This window comes from Aedes aegypti, chromosome 3, assembly GCF_002204515.2.
Source record: "Aedes aegypti strain LVP_AGWG chromosome 3, AaegL5.0 Primary Assembly, whole genome shotgun sequence".
NCBI classification, from domain to species: domain Eukaryota; kingdom Metazoa; phylum Arthropoda; class Insecta; order Diptera; family Culicidae; genus Aedes; species Aedes aegypti.
The window spans coordinates 65,742,316-65,763,924 of NC_035109.1; the positions used below are offsets into that span (position 1 = coordinate 65,742,316).

At 38.6% G+C, this 21,609-nt stretch overlaps 2 protein-coding genes across 2 annotated transcripts; one reads left to right on the forward strand and one right to left on the reverse strand.

Moving 5' to 3' along the window:
* The first annotated feature begins 1,409 nt into the window (after positions 1-1,409).
* On the forward strand, positions 1,410-5,415 carry LOC5578749 (JNK1/MAPK8-associated membrane protein). Its single transcript, XM_001657066.2, has 3 exons — positions 1,410-2,123; positions 4,985-5,119; positions 5,183-5,415. Exons 1-3 carry the CDS (start codon positions 1,502-1,504, stop codon positions 5,320-5,322), a joined length of 897 nt encoding a protein of 298 aa, XP_001657116.1. The 5' UTR covers positions 1,410-1,501; the 3' UTR covers positions 5,323-5,415.
* Positions 5,416-7,512: 2,097 nt separating this feature from the next.
* On the reverse strand, positions 7,513-20,777 carry LOC5578750 (protein scarlet). Its single transcript, XM_001657067.2, has 6 exons — positions 19,767-20,777; positions 8,539-9,407; positions 8,251-8,478; positions 7,955-8,196; positions 7,800-7,900; positions 7,513-7,738 (listed from the first exon to the last, which is right to left on the reverse strand). Exons 1-6 carry the CDS (start codon positions 20,002-20,004, stop codon positions 7,566-7,568), a joined length of 1,851 nt encoding a protein of 616 aa, XP_001657117.1. The 5' UTR covers positions 20,005-20,777; the 3' UTR covers positions 7,513-7,565.
* Positions 20,778-21,609: the final 832 nt, after the last annotated feature.

Below are 21,609 nucleotides of genomic sequence, written 5' to 3' on the forward strand. Positions count from 1 at the left end.
GCACCCATAAGACGCCATTCCTGCTGCGTCAAAAACACGGAGAAAAAAATGGGTAGATACAAACAAATTTAACTTAATTTCAACCAAAATCTTAGGTTAAAACTTGCACAAACGAAATCTTAGTTTGATTTTACCAAGTGCGTTGGTTGCACCAAACTAAAGTTCAATGATGTTTTTATCATGGAAATGTTATTTGTTTTTACCAACTTTAGTTTAAAACAACCTAAGAATTTGTTGTTTGATTTGACATTTGTAAAAACAACTACTATATTAGTTTGTTTCAAACAAAGAAAAGTAGGTTGAAATTACAAAATTACATGTTGAATCAAACAAATTGTTTGCCTGATATTAACATTTTTTGGTAGAAACCCCAGCTTCATGTAAAATGATAAAAATTAAAAAAAAAACTTGAATGATAAACATAAATTTATTGTTTCCTTTTCAAATACTAAAATAATAATATATGTTATACAATTCTTCATTATTTAACAAGCGATCCTTGATGTGGTTCGGTTAAGCAAAATCATTGGACTCATGAATCTCGCGTTGTCCTGGGTTGGGGAATGTTGAATTTTCTGGGAACATGATCTGCAATACACATACATCTTTGCAGTTTTGTTGCACAATATAAATTTAAAATTTACCTCTAAATTCGCCATTGGATAACTCAGATGCATGACGGCAACATGAATTAAACGAAAATGAAAAATAAATTAGTGACGTTGATGTCAGTTTTCTTGAATAAACAAGGCAAACTTACCCAATAATACACACAACGGAATCAATAGCACCGTATATACGAATTGGTACGCATCGACTTTTCCATTATGTATTAAAACAATGTTTTCCGGGATACTTTCAAATGAAAAGGCTAGCAGTAGAGCGCAGCGAAAACAAAACAAAATAAACTAAGTATTTAGTTTATTTTAAATCATAAATATTGTTGTTTACTTTTTCAAACCACATCTTAGTTTGATTCAAACTAATATTTGGGTTTGATTTCTCGCTATGGTTTCAAATATAAACAACCCAGTTTATGACAAAAGTAAATTAGGTTTTGTTTGAAATAAACTAATATTTTAATTTTATTCAACCATAATCAATGTTGAATCAAAATAAATGGTTTAGTTTGAAACAACATAACTTTCAAGGTTGATTTAAACAAAGCAAATAGCTTGTAGCAACAAATTCATGGTTAGGAACAACCAAATTCCTAGTTTGAAAAACAACAAAAAATTTGGTTGTTTCAAACTAGCCTCATTTTTCTCCGTGAATGAGGTTAAAAACCACTATGTCCTTAAAGTAGAACGTTGCTATCAAATTTAGCAAGCCTAATCCCACCCTGGTTTTTCATCACCACGATGCCCTTCAGAAAAGAAATCTAAAGAAATTTCATTCGTCAAAACAGAATCAAAACAAAACAAAGTTCGCGAAGTGGTGATAAAAATGGATATTTTTAGGATTTATTTGTAATTATTCGTGAGTTTTCATTAGTGAAGCCATGCTAAAAGTGGTGGAAAAATGTCCAGGCCTGTACTGTGGCCGGACACTGCTGGAGAATGCATCGTACAGCGACTGCGGCGCTTGCATGCGAGGATATCGCGTCGACAAGCAGTTCGTTTGTTCCCCGTGCCAAAACGACCTCAGTGAGTACGACTGGCTGTATCTGGGCTTCATGGCCATACTCCCGTTAATCATCCACTGGTTCTGTATCGATCTGAACCGGCAAAATCAGAGGAAGTTTACGAAAGGTGAAATGATTCTGCACGCGAGTGCTTGTATCGAGGTGCTGCTTTCGGCGTTCCTTACCATCCTCTTCACGGATCCAATCTGGGAACTGCGAATCAATTCCTGTGGGGTGCGTCTGCTGTCCGATTGGTACACGCTGTTCCACAATCCGACACCGAACTACGAGACGACGCTGTACTGCACCCAGGAAGCGGTTTACCCGCGGCAAACGATGATCTTCGTGTTTTATCTGTTTTGCGTTACGTTTATGATGATTATCAGACCGATACTGAACGCAAGAGCTCTCCCTGTTTGCGGGAAGATGGCCGTGTATTATGCGTTGTACATCTTTCCAATACTGTCCCTGCTCCACGCTGTGGCCGGTGGGCTTATTTGTAAGTATAGAGTCGAGCCTTCTTGAACAATTTTACCCCGATTACGCTTTCACACTTAGATTAAATTACTGGGGTCGGTAAAATTTTACTGGGTTTTGGAACTACCGAAAAAGTCAGTAAAATGAAAACTGTCGCCACGCGTAATTGAAATGCAAATTTCACCATGTTTTATTTTTTATCGATATATGATATAAAAAGAAAGCTCTCTGCAAAATTTCAGTGAAAAATCTCTGTTTTTCGATTTATGACATTTTTTTTTAGTTTACTGACTTTTTCGGTAGTTCCAAAACCCAGTTATTTTTACCGAACAGATTGAGTGTGTTCCTTCGATTTTCAAACTAGTTTGACTACACTATGAATTTTGTTGTAGAAACTACTGAATCCATGGTAAAATTCTCGCCTAACTTGAGATCTCGCCCTAAAAGCCATTGGTAACCGAGTGTGTAGCTCCTTGATTCTAAGCAAATTAATGGACCTGGATGAAAACTATCACCATTAGAAGATAGAGGAGCATTGTTGAATTACGTGAAAATCCATTCGTTTGCTCGGTAGCTACAAGCTACACACTCGGTTACCAATGGCTTTTAGGGCGAGATCTCAAGTTATGCGAGAATTAATCCAATGATTTGCTCCAGATTTTTCACTACTCCTCCAAGAGTTCTTTCAAAGATTCCTCCAGAAATTCATACAAGAAAATCCACAAAGGTTTACTTTTGACGCAATTTGTTTAGGAATTTTTTAAAGTCCCCCTACAAAAGTTCCTACCGTCAAACGGGGTGACTTGCAACACTTTTCAACTTCAATCAACCAAAACCATGATCTAAACATCATCTAAAAATCTAAATTCCTTTTGGAACTTTTAATGGCCGGCCCACCTACAGAATGGGATGACAAAAGATTGAATCGAATTATTTTGTCATATCAAAAGTCATCAAAATGATGATTTTTTTTAAATGTCCTTATGCGGGGTTACTTACAACACTCAATGCTAATTTAGTTTTTGCCAACAAAATGTTGGAATTTTTTATTAGTCACAATTGTTAAGTATTGTTAGTCATGTATTTAAAGCATTCGAAACAGTACAAGAGCATTTTGAATACCTTTTTGTAAGAAAATAATTGAGCTATTTTTGTATGGGAAAAATATGTGTTAAATCATCAAGGTCCAATATCTTAACTGAACAATGTTTTTAATGAGTGTTTGTTGCTGATTGATGAATTATTACTCTTTTGATTATAAAGTAGACCTAACTCAAAAGTTTTTCACTTTTATAAAACTCTAAATTGCTTGAAAATAAAGTGTTGCAAGTCACCCCGTATAAGTACATATTTATAAAAAGGATTTTTATTAAAAACTTGTTGCTACAATTTCGTAAAATAAAATTCGTCATATTATTACTTATTAGTTATAGAAACACCATGTAGAGTATTACTTTTGTAAATTAAATCTATCTCATGTTTTTAGTTCACGATTTTGAACCTCCATCAAGTATCAGTTTTAAGACATTTTAAAGAAATATGTTCAATGTATAAAAATATTTATGATAACAGCTTTAATAGTGACTCTTACTTGACTTGTGTGTCAAACGTATTGAAGCACCGATTTGAAATTAATTTTCTTTTGAAATTTGTGTTTTATAGCGAAATATAGTTGTAAATTACAATGTGTTGCAAGTCACCCCGTTTGACGGTAAGTCTTTTCATGTAGATTTTTCCAAGAATTCATCCACGTTACTGCTCGAGGAAATCTATCAAAAACTTCCAGGAATTCATAAAAAGACCTGGGATTAATCATAAATTTCTAGGATATTTTACATCATTTCTTTCATGAATTACTTCTAGTTAGTTGTTCCAAAACATCTTGAAGATTATTATTATTATTATAGCTTTATTAAGGAGATTTTCAGCCCTTGGCTGGTTCATCTCCGTACTTCTTGAAGAATATATAAACAAATCTATGGAACTTTTTTTCCTTTAAGAAATCCTGCGGAATTGATATTTTTAACTACCTTAGCGGTTTATTTAGAAAATCTCCCAAAACTTACTCAAGAGTGTGGGAAAATCTAAGAAAGCTAGAGGCATCTCTGTCGAAGTTAATGTTCTGAGGAATCTTGAATGGCGTGCTAGGAAAATCAATGAAAGATTTACTGAATTAATTGATTCCTGATTAAATCTCTGAGGTGATCTCTGAGGTTTGAAAAAATCAAGATTGAGTTCTTGAGGTATCCAAAACAAAATTCTTGGAGGAATTCATTAGGAAATTCTTCGAAAAATTCTCTGAGAAAGTTCTTAACGTTCAACGCAACGTCATCGTAATCATCGTCATCATCGGAACTTCAACAGCAGTTTTTCTGTTCAAAACTGAACTTTTTCCGACGAAAATCTGTGCACTGTGTTTTGGTTGGAGCATAGAAAACAGTGAACACATTTTCATGTGAACTTTCATGAATTTGAACAAAAAAACTGCTTTTGAAAATTTCCAAATTGATGACGGATCCTGCCTACTTAAGGAGATTCCATGGACAATAATCGCTAAATGAACTCCTGAAGAAATCTTCGGAGTAATGTCTGAATCTTAGGCCATTCGAATTCTCAAACCCAAAACTCGACCCAAACCCGTATCATTTATAGAACGAAGCCACACCTCAAATTTTCAAGAGCACAAGACTGGAGAACCAAGTGGCGCTCCGCGTTGAAAATCTATCCCAATTGATCACCACCATCAAGTAAGCAATTTGATTGGTTTTCAACGAGAACTGTTGTCAGATTCTCCAGTCTTGTGCACTTGAAAATTCAAAGTTTGGCTTCGTTTTATAATCACCTTAAAGATCGACTAAATTTTAAAAATATATTTCTTTACAGATTATCTCTTCCCCTATCTGAGCATTGTAATCTCGGTGGTGTCGAATGCACTGCATTTTTCGTTTAAACTAGACCAATCGATGAAAGCCCTGTTGGAAAACTCAGTTACTCAGATGCGCAACGTAACTATCATACGTAAGTAGCCCGTTCATTGGAATACCTAAATAATGTTTCACGACAACGTGGATACAATTTCAGTGGGCCATTGGTTACTGCTGGCGTACGGTATCATTTCGATTCGGTATGATATTTCTTACTTTTCCCTGTTGCTCGTGCCCGTTCCGGCTCTATTTTACATCTTTACCGCGAAGTACACCGACCCGGATAACTTTAAGTGAATTCCAGATTTTAGAAGCCTAGTTTTAGGTATGTATTAAAAATTGTATATTAAGTTAGTCGCAGTGTGATAATACTTCTAATTTGTTTAAAAACGTTTTTTTGTTGCGTAGATGAAATTTCACAGTGATCCACAGTGGCGGGCCTCCATACCAAAATCGGACAAATCGACACTGTTCTTTCATAAGGGCTTATCTGACATAACATCCTCAAAAAGCATATGCTTTTTTCCTAATATCCCTCCACCAATTCTCCCAGGAATTCGTCTAGAAATCATTTCAGCGATTTTTGAAAGGATGCTTTGAGCAAATGTTTTCAAAATTTGTTTCAGGATGTCCTTAAGCAGCTCCTCCACAATTTTTTTTCAACATTTCATTACAGTAAATACTTTTGCAATTTTTCCACAAATTTCTCGGATATTTTATTAACATAAATTTGCATGGACTCTAAGATGTCTTAAACGGAAATCCAGGAAGGATACGTAAGGAAATCGATGGAAGGATCTTCGGATGAAATCTTGGAGAACTTAGGACTTTTTTTGTAAATTTGGCGTTTACCAAACAACTTTGATTGTGATAAAAAAGTAGTAAAAAAGGTTTTTTACAGAATTCAGACAAATTTTACATAATTTAGACGACAGCAATTATGTTAGTATGCAGAATTAAAAAAATAAATAAAATAAAATAATCCAAATTTTAGAGTCATAATCTAACTTTTATTTGTCAATTCTGGATGTAGTGATGAAATTTTAATTATCGTAAAACTCGAACACGAGAAAATAGTGTGGCTGATCCAATAATAGTGGTAGTGCGGGGTTTAACATTTAAGCTATGTATCATTACACACTTTGCCAAGTGTGCAAATATTTGGCTATTTGACATTTCAGACGTTTGGCCAATGTTTGCCGTTTGGCTTTTATTTGTCAAAAGTCATTGCACGATGGACAAACATCTGACTAACTCATATTTGTCCATGTTTGCCACTCGAGAACTGAACGGAGTTGCAAAGTTGAGCAAATAAAATTTGTTTTGGCATACTTTCGCATTATATATTTCCTCGTATCTTCAAGAATTACAAAGTTAGACAAATATTTGTACATCAATGTTTTTGCAAATATATTTGGTCATTACACATGTGACAAATGAATTTGTCAAAATTTGGCAAATATTTGCACATTTGGCTAAGCACATATGAGATGGTACACAAATTATGTCACGCTAAATTTCAAGTTTTTTGAAATAAAAAATCAGCAGTTTTCATCGGCACACACTGTAGGTCTCAGCGCATTAGATTTTCATAACTTTTGAACAGCTCAACCGATTTCCAATCTTTTTTATGGAATGAAAGCTTAAGATTTCAACTTTTCAGAAACAAATTAAAACTCCAGAAAAAAAAATTCATGAAAATATATAAAAATTTTCTAGGTTTTAGGAAATTTTTATTTTTTTTTCAGAGTCCTATATATTTTTTTGAAAACTTGAAAAAAAAAGTTATCATTTTTTTTTAATAAAAAATCTAATGCGCTGAGATCTATAGTGTGTGCCGATAAAAAAAAAAACTGATTTTTCATTTTCAAGAAAAAAAAAATAAAATAAACTAAAACCATACTATTGCTAAAATTTTTTTTTTGAGAAAATCCAATTTTTGTGAAATTTTATATTTTTCTTGAAAAGTCAAAATCTTTAGCTTTCATTTCGTCCAAGGAATTGAAAATCGGTCAAGCGGTTCGAAAGTTAAGATTTTTAAAAAATAAAAATTTTGCGTAGTCGCGATTTTTCTGGTCACCTTATTGCGGCTGAAACTAGAGTAAATTTGCGCTTTATACAACAGAAGAGATCGTTTCGAACTGTTTCACAGAAAATTTCTTATGTTTCTAAACACGGAATGTTCTCGGAAAATATCATGGAAGCTAGGCATATTTCCATGTTCTGTAAAAATTACAAATTTGAGGATACATTCCCATCAAACATTCTAATGTCAAGTTTGTTGAGTTTTGAAAACCGAAGAACTTTTACAGTTTTGTTGAATTGAGTTCAAATTTTGGTTTGCAAATGCAAATGCAGTATTTGCAAGATAAAAAAAAATATTTTTGCTCATGGGGAGTTTGGTTTTTGTTTCCGTAGTTCCCACGGTTATTTGATGTTATCAGGAAATCAATTGGAATTTTCGAAAACTAAGAAAGCCTTATTAGGTTTAGGATTTATAATTTTTCGTCTTTATTTCGCCACCTTATAACTGCTTCGTATTAACTCTTTGAAGCTCGCCTATGCAAAAATAGTAATGCTAAAGCATGATATAGAAAATACTGAGTTATCAGCGCAATAAAGTCCAACATCAAATGCGTTCTACCAAACGAATACTGCTGAAGAACGTCATCTCCGTCGTGCAGACACGCCCTGTCCGGAATTCCTTCGCAATCTGAAATGATTTTGATTGAACAACCAATGTCTACCATGGCGCTTCTTGGTGATCCATTTACCTAAATAGTCAATTCCATCCCACTGAGCAACTGAAATAGCTTCGCTGGCAAACATCATCCACGATATGAATGGCATCCACCGTAGCACCGTCGGTATGGTCCTGAAATATCTAAATTTTATCCAGGGATCAGACCTGATAGCTTATCAACCTTACCATATCCGAATGAAGATTCCGGACGTTATCATGAGGATGTAATCGAAGGGCACGAGGTAGGACATGGCCATTGGAACCGAAGAGAACATGGTGGAGAAAAAGCACCCACACGCCATGGAAACGTTCATTACCAGCGTACAAGCTGCCACGGTGCAAAGAAGTCCTAGTATCGTAGGTCGAAGATGGGCCAGGTAGTACACTATCAGAATGAACGTCGTTGACTCCAGTAGAACAAATGGAAGCTGAAGATCATAACTGATTAGCTTTAGAACGGAATTAATTCTTGCGTTTCTTACCATAGCAACAATTTGAGCGATATAGAACTGTCCCGTTCCGTACAAATTGGCTTTGCGTTCTCGCAAAAACAATGGAAACGATTCAGGAAACACCGACAGAACGGCATACATCGGTAAAAAGGTATTCTCCGAAACGATGAGAAATATGATTCCTTGCACCGCTTGGGCTCCGCTTTGACTCAGATCAATTGTGCTGGAAAAGCACAATCCTACCAACACGGCGATAACCTAAAAATGAAAAGCAATCGTTAGTCATTACTTTTTGTTTCAAGAGTATTAGGTTTTTACAAGCCTTTGTGCCAGTTTCATGTACTGCAATTGAGGATTCCGATGGGCGCAGAGAAAGTTTCTTCTGATCAAGCAATTAAGCGTGTAGAACCAACTGTGCCTCTGCTGTGAATCTTCCATTTCCAAAGGCCTTCTGTATCCATATTCCGACAACAGAAGTTCAGAGCTTATGACCAACTTCTGTTGGTGGTAGATATCGCTGCGCTCATATTCGTCGCATATCGTTTCGGGTTTAATCCGATCCGAAGCGTCCCTACAAGTCGAAAGGCATTTGATGAAATGTTCTGCCGTTGCGCAGTTGCCTGGCCGAATCATGCCCAATCTATCGAAAAACTGAATCGCTTCGTGAGGCTTTCCCATAAATGCTGTCCTCCCGTTCGAGAGCAAGAGCACGCTATCGAACATGTAGAACAACTCATCCGACGGTTGATGAATGGTGCACATGACCGAAGTCCCAGATCTCGTTAACCTTCGGATCATGTGTACCACTTGGCCGGCACTGTAGGAATCCAGTCCAGTTGTAGGCTCGTCACAGAACAGAATCTTGGGTCGAGAGATCAGCTCTACGGCAAATGCAAGACGTTTCCTCTCGCCTCCGGAGAGAGTTTTCCGTACGCCAATTTGTCCGATCTGTGTGTGGTAGCATTGTAGCAGGTTGGTTTGAGTTAGCAGGTCGTTGATCAAAAGATGTTTCCTGTGGGTTGACAGCGAGGGCCCAAGTTTGAGACAGGCCATAAGGTGCATATGTTCTCCGACGGTTAGTTCGCCACATAATAGCTCATCCTGGTAAATGATTCCGCTGACGTTGTACATGAATGGTCCGATTCGCTTGCCGTTCAATCGAATTTGGCCTGACGTGGTTATCCCGGCTTTAATGGAAATTGGAAATAAATAGACTGATTAATGTGGTTCAGATGGAGTAATAATCTCTGAAATTTCAAAACATGTTTGGTAAATGCTGGGCATGGCGTACCATTGGTATGTCGTTTATTTAAAGGGATGGAATAGACCCCTCTTGTGTGATCCTTAGTCTCCTGCCCAGCAACTCCGAGGAGGTAGGGGTCATCGCGGGAGTGCGAGCAATCTTAGGGAAGATCGGGTATCAAACCCCGCCGGGAACAAGGGAAAGGGTTTGCTTCTGCAAACCTATAGTATCTGTACTCCAGCTTAGAAGCGACTCACAACAGCATCTATTTCCCATGTCAGGGGCGGCTGGTCATTGTTCGAATGCCAGAGAAGGACACTAAGCTACACTGTGTACTATAGCCCTTCGAACATTTAGGGGAATAGTCCTCCGGAAATTTAGGGGGTTGGTGTCAGAAATCAGCGCAGAATCGTTTACGAGAGAATATGGACCATACAATCCACAAAGACCACAGCGGCGAAAATGGACTAGTGATTGGAAACTCGGTACGTTGAACTGCAAATCTCTGAGCTTCGGAAGTACACGCACACTTTCCGATATACTGGAGGTCCGTGGTTTCGGAATCGTAGCGCTGCAGGAGGTGTGTTGAACAGGAGCAATGGTGTGAACGTTTAGAGATAATCATTAAAAACCATACCATCTACCAGAGCTGCGGCAACACACGTGAACTGGAAACAGCTTTTATAGTAATGGACGATATGCACCTTCGCGTAATCGGGTGATAGACGGTCAACGAAAGAATCTGTCAGTTGAGAAATAAAGGCCGATTCTTTAACCTTAGCATAATGACGTGGTAATGACATTCCATCGTATAAAGGATCCAATACTGTGTAACTACTACATCGATAGCAATTTGCTTCGTAGAGTTGATAGAGTAAATGACCTTGGAGTACTACTGGACCCGAAGCTCGATTTTCGTCTACACTATTCATCAATCATCGCGAAGGCTAACAGACAACTTGGCTTTATTTCTAAGATAGCTCGAGACTTCAAGGATCCTCACTGCCTTAAGGCATTGTACTGCTCACTGGTTAGGCCTATAATTGAAAATGCTTCTGTGGTCTGGTGTCCGTACGAGGTTACCTGGATCCTTCGCCTTGAAGGAGTGCAGAAGAGATTCGTGAGGCTAGCCTTACGGAATCTTCCATGGCGTGACCCAGTAAACCTACCGCCTTACCCGAACAGATGTTTGTTGCTAAGTTTGGAAACTTTGGAACGAAGAAGGAAAATTCAACAAGCAACGTTGGTTGCAAAGATAATAAATGGTGAAATGGATTGCACGGAATTATTATCGCAATTAAACTTTCGCATTCCGCAACGGACTCTAAAGAGCTACACGTTACTGCAGCCAAGGAATCATCGTACGGCATACGGCTACCACGAACCTCTAACGGCGATTATAAGAGTGTTTACTTCGATGGAATCAGCGTTTGAGTTTGGTGAGCCCTCATATAAGTTCCGCAATAGAATAAGAAGAATGTAATGTACTGTTTTTAATGTAGTTTTGTGCTGTAGATTGTCTTTGTTTATTAGTTTTTTTTTTATCAATTAACCACATTCATGTAGACTGTTGTTGTCAGATGAATTATATCAATAATCAACGTGCATAGCCCACACCCACATCACAAGGACGCATTTTATGCGCAGCTCGAACGCGAGTACGACCGCTGCTCAAGCCACGACGTCAAGATCATAATAGGAGATTTGAACGCTCAAGTTGGCCAGGAGGAAAAGTGCAGACCGGCGATTGGAAAGTTCAGCGTCAACCGGCTGATGAACGAGAACGGCCTATGACTGATAGGTTTTGTCGTCTCCAAGAATATGGTAATTCGTAGCATCTATTTCCAATACAGCCTCCTATATGGATACACCTGAAGATCACCTCAGCAGGCAGACTCGAAAATCGACCACGCTTTGATTGATGAACGGCACTTCTCCGGTTATGGTGAAACTGCGCCCAAGATTATCCATCATCAACGATGTATGGTACCGATACCAGCCTCGTTACATTCTAGCGCGACTGAAACAACCAGATGTCGTCAATGCGTATGTGCAGCATCTTGAGGCAGCGTTGCCAGATGAGGGCTGGATGGGGTCTCTCTTGAGGACTGCTGAAGATCAGTCACAGCGTTAGCGTTAGCGTTAGCGTTGTTACGGTATACTTCGTAGATTGGATACTAGCAACATTCATGTTTCTTTTTAATAATCTCATCCTGACTACTTTCAGGAACAAGGCAGGGGAATATACCTTGTTCTAATAATAAACAAGAATATTAAAAGCATGAATATCGCTATTCCCGGCCACGCCCATCTTTACCGTAACTTAGGATAGGGGAAGGATATGTTGATGTAGCACTTACTTAATGAGAGGCCACCGACTCAGCGACGCCCTCATAAGTGCTACGGAGGTGGGGGTTGGGAGGGGTATAAGGTCACGTCAGGATTCGCCTGAAAAGCTAGCGATGGACCCAGAGCATTTGTGATTAGGTGGTAATTATTTAGTCTTTTGAATGCCGGCAATCAAAAGAAAAAGCAATAGTTTATTTATTATATAAATAATATTTAGATTGATGATTGTCGATTGTCCGGTATTTTTTTTTTTTTTGCTCAATAGCCAGTAAAGAGCAAAAACGATCCCTCCAGGGTCATCGTTTGTAAAAAAGATAATAATGCACGTAAAACAACACATCCGACCGTAAAAAAACATTGAATTGCAAAACGGATGGTACGGTTTTTAGGAGAGTCAAAAAAGGAAGGAAGCGCGTTTGAACTAAACAATGAGGACAACACACTCTGTTTTTCTGCTCAAAATTATACCAAAAGCAGAATCGATCCCTCCAGGGTCATCGAATGGTTAAAAAAAAAGTACCCACAACTCATTGTAAGCTACATAACACCCGCCCGGATAGAACACGCGAACCGAACAAAAATATCAAACTCCGAAAAAACATTTTTCGTTCAAGAAACGACCGGAAGATCCACAACGCACAAAAAATACGGTCCTTAAAACATACAAAAGAAAAAGTATCAAACTGGAACAAACTCACCGGATTGATTCTCTGAAATCCTGTGTTGCATGAATCTTCCGGACGGTTCGTTGCAAAGCATGGGGCAGCCAAAAACCATTTGATTCACAGTATCTACAACACGAGTCAACGAAATCACTTTTCCATTCTTCAAATTTTTCACTATCACTTTTTGAACATAACATTTGTATTCTAATATTAATAGACATTAAACCCGGGAAGATTTGTTTTTTTTTTATTTGACCCACGAATTCCTAGAATTAGGAATCTTCACTTACATTCCATGCATTTACAAGTCATTGACTCCGCAAAACTATCGCATTATGTACCAACCTACTGTTCAACGGTAGTTTGATCATTCCAAACGTATTCCAATCGAGACCCGGTGATTACGCTGGAATCACGGGTCCCAGTGTCATCCCCTCCCTGGTGCACGTCACTGACCGACGTCAAGTACACCAGCACTATGCGCTGTACGAAGGAAATAAAAAATAAAGACGAAGAGAAGCACCCGAAACGGGATCTCTCTTTCGGATTGCAGATTTTTTCCTTTCCTTTCCCTTCCTTCCCCGGGAACCCATTTGCCCCATCCCTTCTCTTTGATTCGTTTCGCCTTGTGCTCTTCCATGGAGGATGATAATCTTCCCAACAATAAAAGCAACTATTTTTTGCCCAAACGGGATTTTGACTGTGAATAATCCGAATAATCTTTGTCTTTTACCTCCGATACCGATTCCTCGTCCGATTCCGAAGAGTCCGAAACCCGGGGCTGGAACTCGGAGAACGTCGTCTCCGTGTCGGACTTGTGCTCCGGGGACGAGTGCTGGCTGCTTGACTGCTGTCTTCCTGCTCCTCCACCACCACCACCCCCGGAAGATGTCGTTCCGGAGGGGGCGGAATTGCTACTTCCTGTCGCTGCTGTTATTGTTGACATTGCATTATTTGCCACTTCACCGCGACTATTGTTGGAATTGGTTGCACTTCCGGTCGTTACTCCGACTTCCGGCGGGGCACGACACGAATTATTCTGGTGCTGCTGCTGCTGCTGTTTCGGATTATTCCCTTTGGCAGCAGCAGTTCCTGCACTTCCCACTGAAACTCCGTTACCACCAATACCACTACCACTAATTCCACTTCGATTGCTCACACCAACACTAGCACCGCTATTACCAACACTACCACTACCACTACTACCGTTGGATGACGAAGTAGGCTGCGGCTGCTGCTGCTTCGAATTCGATTGATTCACCAGCGAAGATTTCTTCGCACTGCCTCTACCAGATTTGTCCCGGTTCTTCGTTCCGGATTGTTCCGCATTCTGCATCTTGTCCGGCACCGGTTTCGAACGCCGGACACATTCAACTCGCGTTTGACGCACTTTTCGGCCCTCTTGGGGTTCTGGTTCGCCCGGAAATTGCTCGCAACTGAAACGCACTACTTCTTTCTGAACACCGTTCCGTCGTGTCACTGCTGAAGATCAGTCACAGCAGCCATTAACTACGCTGCCGAAAGCATTGTCGTAGAACGGAGCTCAAGAAACGATTCGTTCGACGAAGAGTGCCAGTAGGTTTTAGAGGAGAAGAATGCAGCGCGGGCTGCAATGCTGAAGCGGAAACAGCAAACAAAAAGCGCCGCCTAGAAGAGGTGGAATGCCAAGATATGGAGTTGCTGTACCGTTCTCAAGAAACGCGGAAGTTCTATCAGAAGCTCAACACATCCCGCAAAGGCTTCGTGCCGCGAGCTGAAATGTGCCGGGATAAGGATGGGAGCATCTTGACGGACGGACGCGAGGTGATCGAAAGGTGGAAGCAGCACTACGATGAACACCTGAATGGCGCAGAGTCAGGTCAGCTCATCCTGAGTGAAAGCAAGGCGTTACATGCCTTATCTACAAAAAGGGCGACAAACAGGAGTGTGGAAAGATAATAAATGGTCAAAGTGCTATCCCAGATTCTCTTCCGTCGTCTATCACCTGTAGCAAACGAGTTCGTGGGAAGTTATCAAGCAGGTTTTATCGACGGCCGCTCGACAACGAACCAGATCTTTGTTCATCGATTTTAAACGGCATATGACAGCATTGACCGTGTAGAGCTATGGAAGATCATGGACGAGAACAGCTTTTCCAGGAAGTTCACAAGATTGATTAGAGCAACGATAGACGGTGTGCAAAACTGCGTGAAGATCTCGGGCGAACACTCCAGTTCGTTCGAGTCTCGGCGGGGACTACGACAGGGCGACGGACTTTCGTGCCTATTGTTCAATATTGCGCTTGAAGGTGTCATGCGGAGAGCCGAACTTAACAGACAACATGGATGTTATTGGGACAAAATTTGAAACGGTGGTAGAATTGTTCACCCGCCAGAAAAGCGAAGCAACAAGAGTCAGACTGGTGGTGAATGCGTCGAAAACAAAGTACATGCTGGTAGACGGAACTGAGCATGACATGGTCCGCCTAAGAAGCAGTGTTACGGTAGACGGGGATACTGTCAAGGTGGTTGATGAGTTCGTCTACCTCGGATCCTTACTGATGAGTGATGGCTGACAACAACGTTAGTCGGGAAATACAAAGCCGCATCAGTGAATGTCGTGCCTACTCTGGGCTCAAGAAGAAACTGCGATCGAGAACGATTCACCTCAACACCGAATGTACGATGTACAAAACTCTCGTAAGAGGATTACCCCTCTACGGGTATGAAACGTGGACTATACTCAAGGAAAATTAAGCTCTTGGGGTTTTAGAACGCCGTGTGTCAAAGCTGGAAGGATACGCTGGGCAGGGCATGTTGTAAGAATGCCGGACAACAGCCCTGTAAAGATGATGTTCGCTTCGAATCCGGTCGGAACAAGAAGACGAGCTAGGTGGACTGACCAGGTGCTCCATAATGTGGAGAGCGTGGGTCAAGTTAATTGATGTAGAACCTAATAAATAAATAAGTGATATATATATGAACGTATAAATTCGTTCTAATCATTCTTGAGCTGTTTTCTGTTTTCTTAACAAGTTATTTAATTTGTTCGGAAATCGTATTTTTCGAAATATTGACAATTTGAGTGACAATTAGAAATTCTTCAGTCAAAACTTCGGCGTCGGCATTTTAATACGGTGCTTCGCCGACGCATAAGGATTACCTTTGTCGGTGTAGCAATTCGGTAGAATGCCGACGCCGAACTTCGGCGAACTTTCGGTGATATTTCATTTCTTTTATGAACTTCGGTCTAAAGTTATTCTGAATACACAATATCTGGAAAAGAGTACACTTAGGATAATTTAGCAAAAAAAAAAAAAATAGTACACGAATTACTAAGGCAAAAAGACTACATGTAATCTAAAAGGAGTACTCTGATAACCTTAGCGAAAATGAAAATCATCTTGTTTGTATCGGGAAATAGGGTTGGGCTCGGGTTAGGCAAAAATCATTCAATTCATAGCGAAAGTTTTCGTTCAGTGTAGAAGCAAGAGCATTTTATTCCCAATTGTTCGTGAATCTACGATTCTCAAGATTATCTTTCAGTAAACGATTGTTTAATGAATCATAAATTAATAAATCCGAATATTCTGTACAACTTTGCTTAATTTATAAGAGTTTCTAATGTATCATTAGTTATCTAATCCATCAAAAATTGAATAACTAAGTGAGATACATGCTTCAACATGTGTGGCTTTGTTTCATCCTTACCTTAAACTTATTTGCTTTAATGAACACTTCATTTTTATGAAGAAAAATCGAAAGATAAATGGTGTTTGTTTGTCACAAGTTGGCTTGAAAACGGATTGACCGATTTGAACAATTCTTTCATTTATGTTTTCCTTAAGGGCTCCAAAGTGTTTGTGTGGAATATTTTTTTTTAAATCTTCCGAGAACGTTGAAAAAACGAAAAATTCAAATTTGACATCAACTTCGGGATTTTTTTCTAATGCCTCTACAGCCTACTCTGCAATAGAACGTTTGCCGGAACAGCTAGTTGTTGGTAAATATGGGCTATCAAATTTAAAACGACCCCTTGGCGAAGTGAATCAAAAGTGTCATGAGTGTAATCCATCCTATTGGCACAATTCAGAGGGTTAGAAGCAAAGGGATGTAAGTAAAGAAAATGGTTTTGGGCAAATCGACTTTTTCAGAAATTTTTCATTCCATATCAATTGTACGGGAGCCAAAAAACAAGCCAATCTTCTACGAATAATATTATTTATCCTATTGGACGTAAAAATCACCTAAAATACGGCCTAAGAGTTACCCTTTTAAATTTGGGCCCTTCAATTAAAAACCGGAAAAATTTTAACAATTATACCGGGAAAAAAGCGGGAATTTCGAAATGGATATTTGGTGACCACCCTGAGATGATCAATAATTCACAAGATTGAAAACTGTTTGCTGAACTTTAATTTTTGTGATTAGATTTTCGAACGTGTGCGTTAAGGTGAAGATCGAAACCAAACCTCAAATTTTCCACAGAACAAAACTAGAGAACCAGACAGCGGTTTGAGGTGAAAACTTAATCGATTGGTGATACGCTGTGGTCACCACCAACCATTTGATCAAGTTTTTAGCTTGAACGGCTAAACCTCTAGATTTGTGCATCTTCACCTTAATGAATTAAAATTGTGTTGCTAGCTTTATGTTCATTCACTGAAAAATAAGGGTTCAATGCACAGTAAGTGGCTGGTATAATTACTTTCGCTTTTATTACGTATAAACAAATTGCCTGATGATAAGGAGCTACAATGACATGTCAATTTCAGTGGGACAATCCCGTACAGTAGCCAATCAATTTTCGAACGTGTCCTATGTCAATTATTTGTAAATTGATATTTTTTTTGGACTGCTGATAGAAATTTGCGTACGATTGAGGCAATGAATGGTCACATCGGTCACTGCGCACATGGTTCATTGAAATAACATACTTTTTCTTCATAATACTAACGGATTCAACAGATTACAGTAGAATGTCAGTGTTGGCCGCTTATCTCCATGCAAAAATGTGAATATTTTTGAGTGAACAAGACGTCTTCTTCTTCTTCTTCTTCTTATTCTGGTTCTTGGCATTACGTGCTCGCTAGGACTGAGTCTTCTGAGCTCAGTGTTCTTATGAGCATTTCCACAGTTATTAACTGAGAGCTTTCTTTGCCAAAGTTTCCATTTTCGCATTCGTATATCATGTGGCAAGTACGATGATACTCTATACCCAGTGAAGTCGAGGAAATTTCCATTACGAAAAGATCCTGGACGGACCGGGAATCGAACACAGACACCTTCAGCATGGCCTTGCTTTGTAACCGCAGACGCTAACCACTCGGCTAAGGAAGGTCCCAAAAGACGTACTAAATGATAATGCGTTAGGGGCGGTCCATTTATTACGTAAGGCAATTTTCGGGATTTTTCGAAACCCCACCCCTCCCCCCATGATAAGATTGTTTGTATGAAAATTAAAAATAAATTGTATGCCGCGTAAGAAATCTCAAAACCCCCCTCCCCCCATAAACCCTTACGTAATTAATGGATCGCCCCTTACGTCAATATTGGAAATCAAATCTTCAGTATTACGCTGAGTTGTAGAAAAATAAAAACTTTTCGGAGATTAAGATTCCAATACACCGTGATTAAATGTGACGGTCGTGCATGACTGAACCGTTTGAAGAGCAACGATTATGTAAAACAAAATTGTTTTTATTTTGCCTGTTCTATAAATGTACGAACACAGACAACAGACATAATACTTGGAATAAATCTCTTTAACAATCTTTCACGCTAGCATCATCTGGTGAGAATATTCCACGAAAATCTGTCTCGGGCGATAGTGAGTGAAAAGTCAAACACGAAGAAAGCGATGCGCGCGTTCTGCTTGTATGAAACATTGCGAATTTGAAATGATCGTTAAATGAGTGGTCGATTGAAATATCGTCAGTGTTGCGTTTGTTTATCTGTGGTACGTAAGTGCATTCGTACAAGTCGGATCAAATGCAACTCATTTCATTCAACGAGTTATCCATTCTACTCGTGTTTTTGAGTAGTATAATGTACGGTACCAACATTAGTTTAGTCACCGCACTTTTATTAATCAGCATACTGCCCATAACTGCAAAACAGTCACATTCGACATTTTTGACAAATTGGAGTTAATACCATGGAGAGTCATCAAATGATAAATACTTTCGATCAAGTTACTGACACCTGTGAGATTGTTCTAGAAAATTCGAAAAAAATACCAAGTTGTTTTGTCACATTGGTAATTATAACCGCAAAACAGTCACATTGAGATTATAGATGAGCCTCGTAATGTGATAGCAACGAAATTTCTATCAGAATAATTTTCTGACAATTCACCTAGTATGCGATATGAGTTGTACAAAATATCAGCCTCAAATAAGCACTTTTGAGTTCCTGGTAATTTTTAGAAATTTTAGTTTCCTCCCATACTGCCATAAAATGCACACTTGGTATTCCATTTACTTAATGTCTACTTTTGCCGAGTGTTACAAATATGCAGTTATGGGCAGCATAGTTACTTTGAGTCACTTTTCAGAATTTTGGTTAACACATCATTAGTTGCGTTTTTTGTATTTTTACTGGTGGAAAAAAGCTCGCAATTAATAAATGGATGGTTAGCAATTAATAAACTAGAAAACTACTAATTCAACTTTATCACTTCACTTCTGAATCACTTTCGCAAAATAAAAAATAAAATACTAAAAATCACTAGTAAGGCAAGCAAATGCCTTTAAACTCTAATATGATTACCGAAAAGCTAAACATTACATATAGTTTGCAATTGGATTAAATGGACAAATTGATGTGAAGTTTTGCTAAAAAGTTACACGTCTTCTCAGTGAGAATCGAATTCACGACTCCCTCATCTCTAGTTGCGAAAAAGGACCACGTGATTATTTAGCTGAAATCGAATTCAGGTTAAATTCTGCGTTTATGAGTCCTCTCATGGCGTAGGGGTAACGCGCCCTAACTAGAGATCAGGGAGTCGTGAGTTCGATTCTCACTGAGAAGATGTGTAACTTTTTCGCAAAACTTCACATCAATTTGTCCATTTAATCCAATTGCAAACTATATGTAATGTACAGCTTTTCGGTAGTTGTTAAACTTCCACTCGGCTGGTTAGCCGTAAACAACGATTCATAATTAAAAACAAGTATCTAATGATGCTTATCTTGACTGATAGGCCTAGTTCGTCTGCGACTTACAGTCTTTTTCGATGTGAAATACTCGACTTGATATTGATTAAACGATAAGTTGAACAAACTAATATGCAATGTACTATTCACTCACCTGAACTCCGATGAGCCAATGCTCCCATAAGGGTACTTTTGCCAGCTCCACTGGGTCCCATCAGAGCGACCAAGCTTCCCGAATGCAGCGATCCGTTCACATTGTGCACAATTGTGCTGCAGCTGTTTCGTGTTTGGCTACTGATGGTCAAATTCTGCCACACTAATGTGACGGTATCGTTGTTGGAGGTGCACAGTTCCGATTTTACCGATTCCGACAGTCTGGTCGTTCCGTCCATCACACTTTTAACTGCCGATTCCTTTTAACTGCTATATAATACGATAAGGCGTTCGGAAGCCAGTAAGAACTCAGAGCGTGCTTCACTACGGATGGCTACAATGCTACTGAAACATTATCAGTAATTTTGGTTCATTTTCGGGATGTTCGAGATTATAGCTGGAAAGTGTTTTTTTTTCGCTTTACAAAAAAAAAAGATGAATGTTTTCTATCACAAAACGACGTTATCTTCAACGTTATGAATGAAAGCATAATGATGCATTTTCTTTCTCAGCAGCATCAAAATCACGTAAACCTTTGTGAGGTCAACGAAATTTTTGCATCCGAAAAATCGTTCAAGGCCACACTGGGATCTATTGTGGTCATCAATCATTGTTCTATCAATTTGAAGAAGCGAATTACAAGTTGCACTCCATATATCGATTTTTAATTGTTAAATCCATGCAAGCTTTGATAAATTCATGTAAACTTTTCTGCAAATAATTTATGAAACATATTTGAAAAAACACCAAGTAAGCTTCTTGAGAATTTCTATAAAAATTTTGGAGATATTTCTTAAAATTAAAATAACGACAGTTTCAGTGAATTGCTCCGGAATTTTTTTTTCACTAGTATTTACAAGATCTTCCGGGGAAATTTTTCGAAAATTTTTTGATATATTCTTTACAGAAATCTTTGTAACGGTTCCTATGTATTACTGACGGAATTAAGGTTTTTTTTTTCTATCTTTATTAACGAGATTTTTAGCCCTGGGCTAGTTCATCTCGGGACCAACGGCTTTACTTCCCTTCCGAAGGAAGTCGTCACAGAATTTTTTTTGTGACTATCTCGGGGATGGGATTCGATCCCAGGTCCTCGGCATGAGAGGCGTGTGTTCTAACCCCTACACCAGATCCGTCCCCCACGGAATTAAGGTTTATATTTATGGAAAAATCTCTAGACGATTCTCCGGAAATATCTTTTAAGGCTTCCTCAGAGAAAATTATGAAAAAGTTACCGTCAAACGGGGCTTCTTTTGACATTATTTCCACATTCTTCAACTTTGAGGATTCGTAGCTCTGTGAATAATGGATAGATTTCGATAATTCTTGCGCATATTTAAGTTGTATTTGTAAGAAACCAATGTGCAAAATATGAGGCAAATCCATCAATAAATAAAAAAGTTGCTTGAATAGCGAAAAATATTTGTGTCCTTCAAGACAAAAAAGGGGCTACTTTGGACACTTTTAAAAATTAACACGTTCATCATAATTTTCAAACTGATTCTATCAATTATCGTTCATTGTGATGTTTTCTAATGTTTTTCAATGATATACATAACTTAAAAAATAGTGAAGCTTGAAAAAACTACACATACCTATTCAATACTTTTCACAAAAACATGCTATTCATAATTTTTAGTTTGCATGATGATATGTCAACTTTACTTCCTTTTAAATGTCAGCTTGATTGTTCAAGTTGATGCAAATGAATTGTGTAACTACCAAGTACTGCGATGAATAATTAGCTTTGTACAGAAATATTCGTTCTGATTCTTAATGTTATATGAACGATATGTAGAAGAATCTAATTAATTCCTGTAACTAAAAGTAATTTTTACTCCAAA

What these genes read in the sequence shown, in the direction of transcription:
- LOC5578750 (XM_001657067.2), bottom strand. Translation starts at nt 20,004, where the DNA reads ATGGACGGAACGACCAGACTGTCGGAATCGGTAAAATCGGAACTGTGC. An exon ending in TCGCTCAAATTGTTGCTATG is followed by an intron (nt 8,197 to 8,250) that starts GTAAGAAACGCA and finishes TATGATCTTCAG; the next exon opens with CTTCCATTTGTTCTACTGGA. An exon ending in GGAATCTTCATTCGGATATG is followed by an intron (nt 7,901 to 7,954) that starts GTAAGGTTGATA and finishes TAGATATTTCAG; the next exon opens with GACCATACCGACGGTGCTAC.
- LOC5578749 (XM_001657066.2), top strand. Translation starts at nt 1,502, where the DNA reads ATGCTAAAAGTGGTGGAAAAATGTCCAGGCCTGTACTGTGGCCGGACA. An exon ending in TGTGGCCGGTGGGCTTATTT is followed by an intron (nt 2,124 to 4,984) that starts GTAAGTATAGAG and finishes ATTTCTTTACAG; the next exon opens with ATTATCTCTTCCCCTATCTG. An exon ending in GCGCAACGTAACTATCATAC is followed by an intron (nt 5,120 to 5,182) that starts GTAAGTAGCCCG and finishes ATACAATTTCAG; the next exon opens with TGGGCCATTGGTTACTGCTG.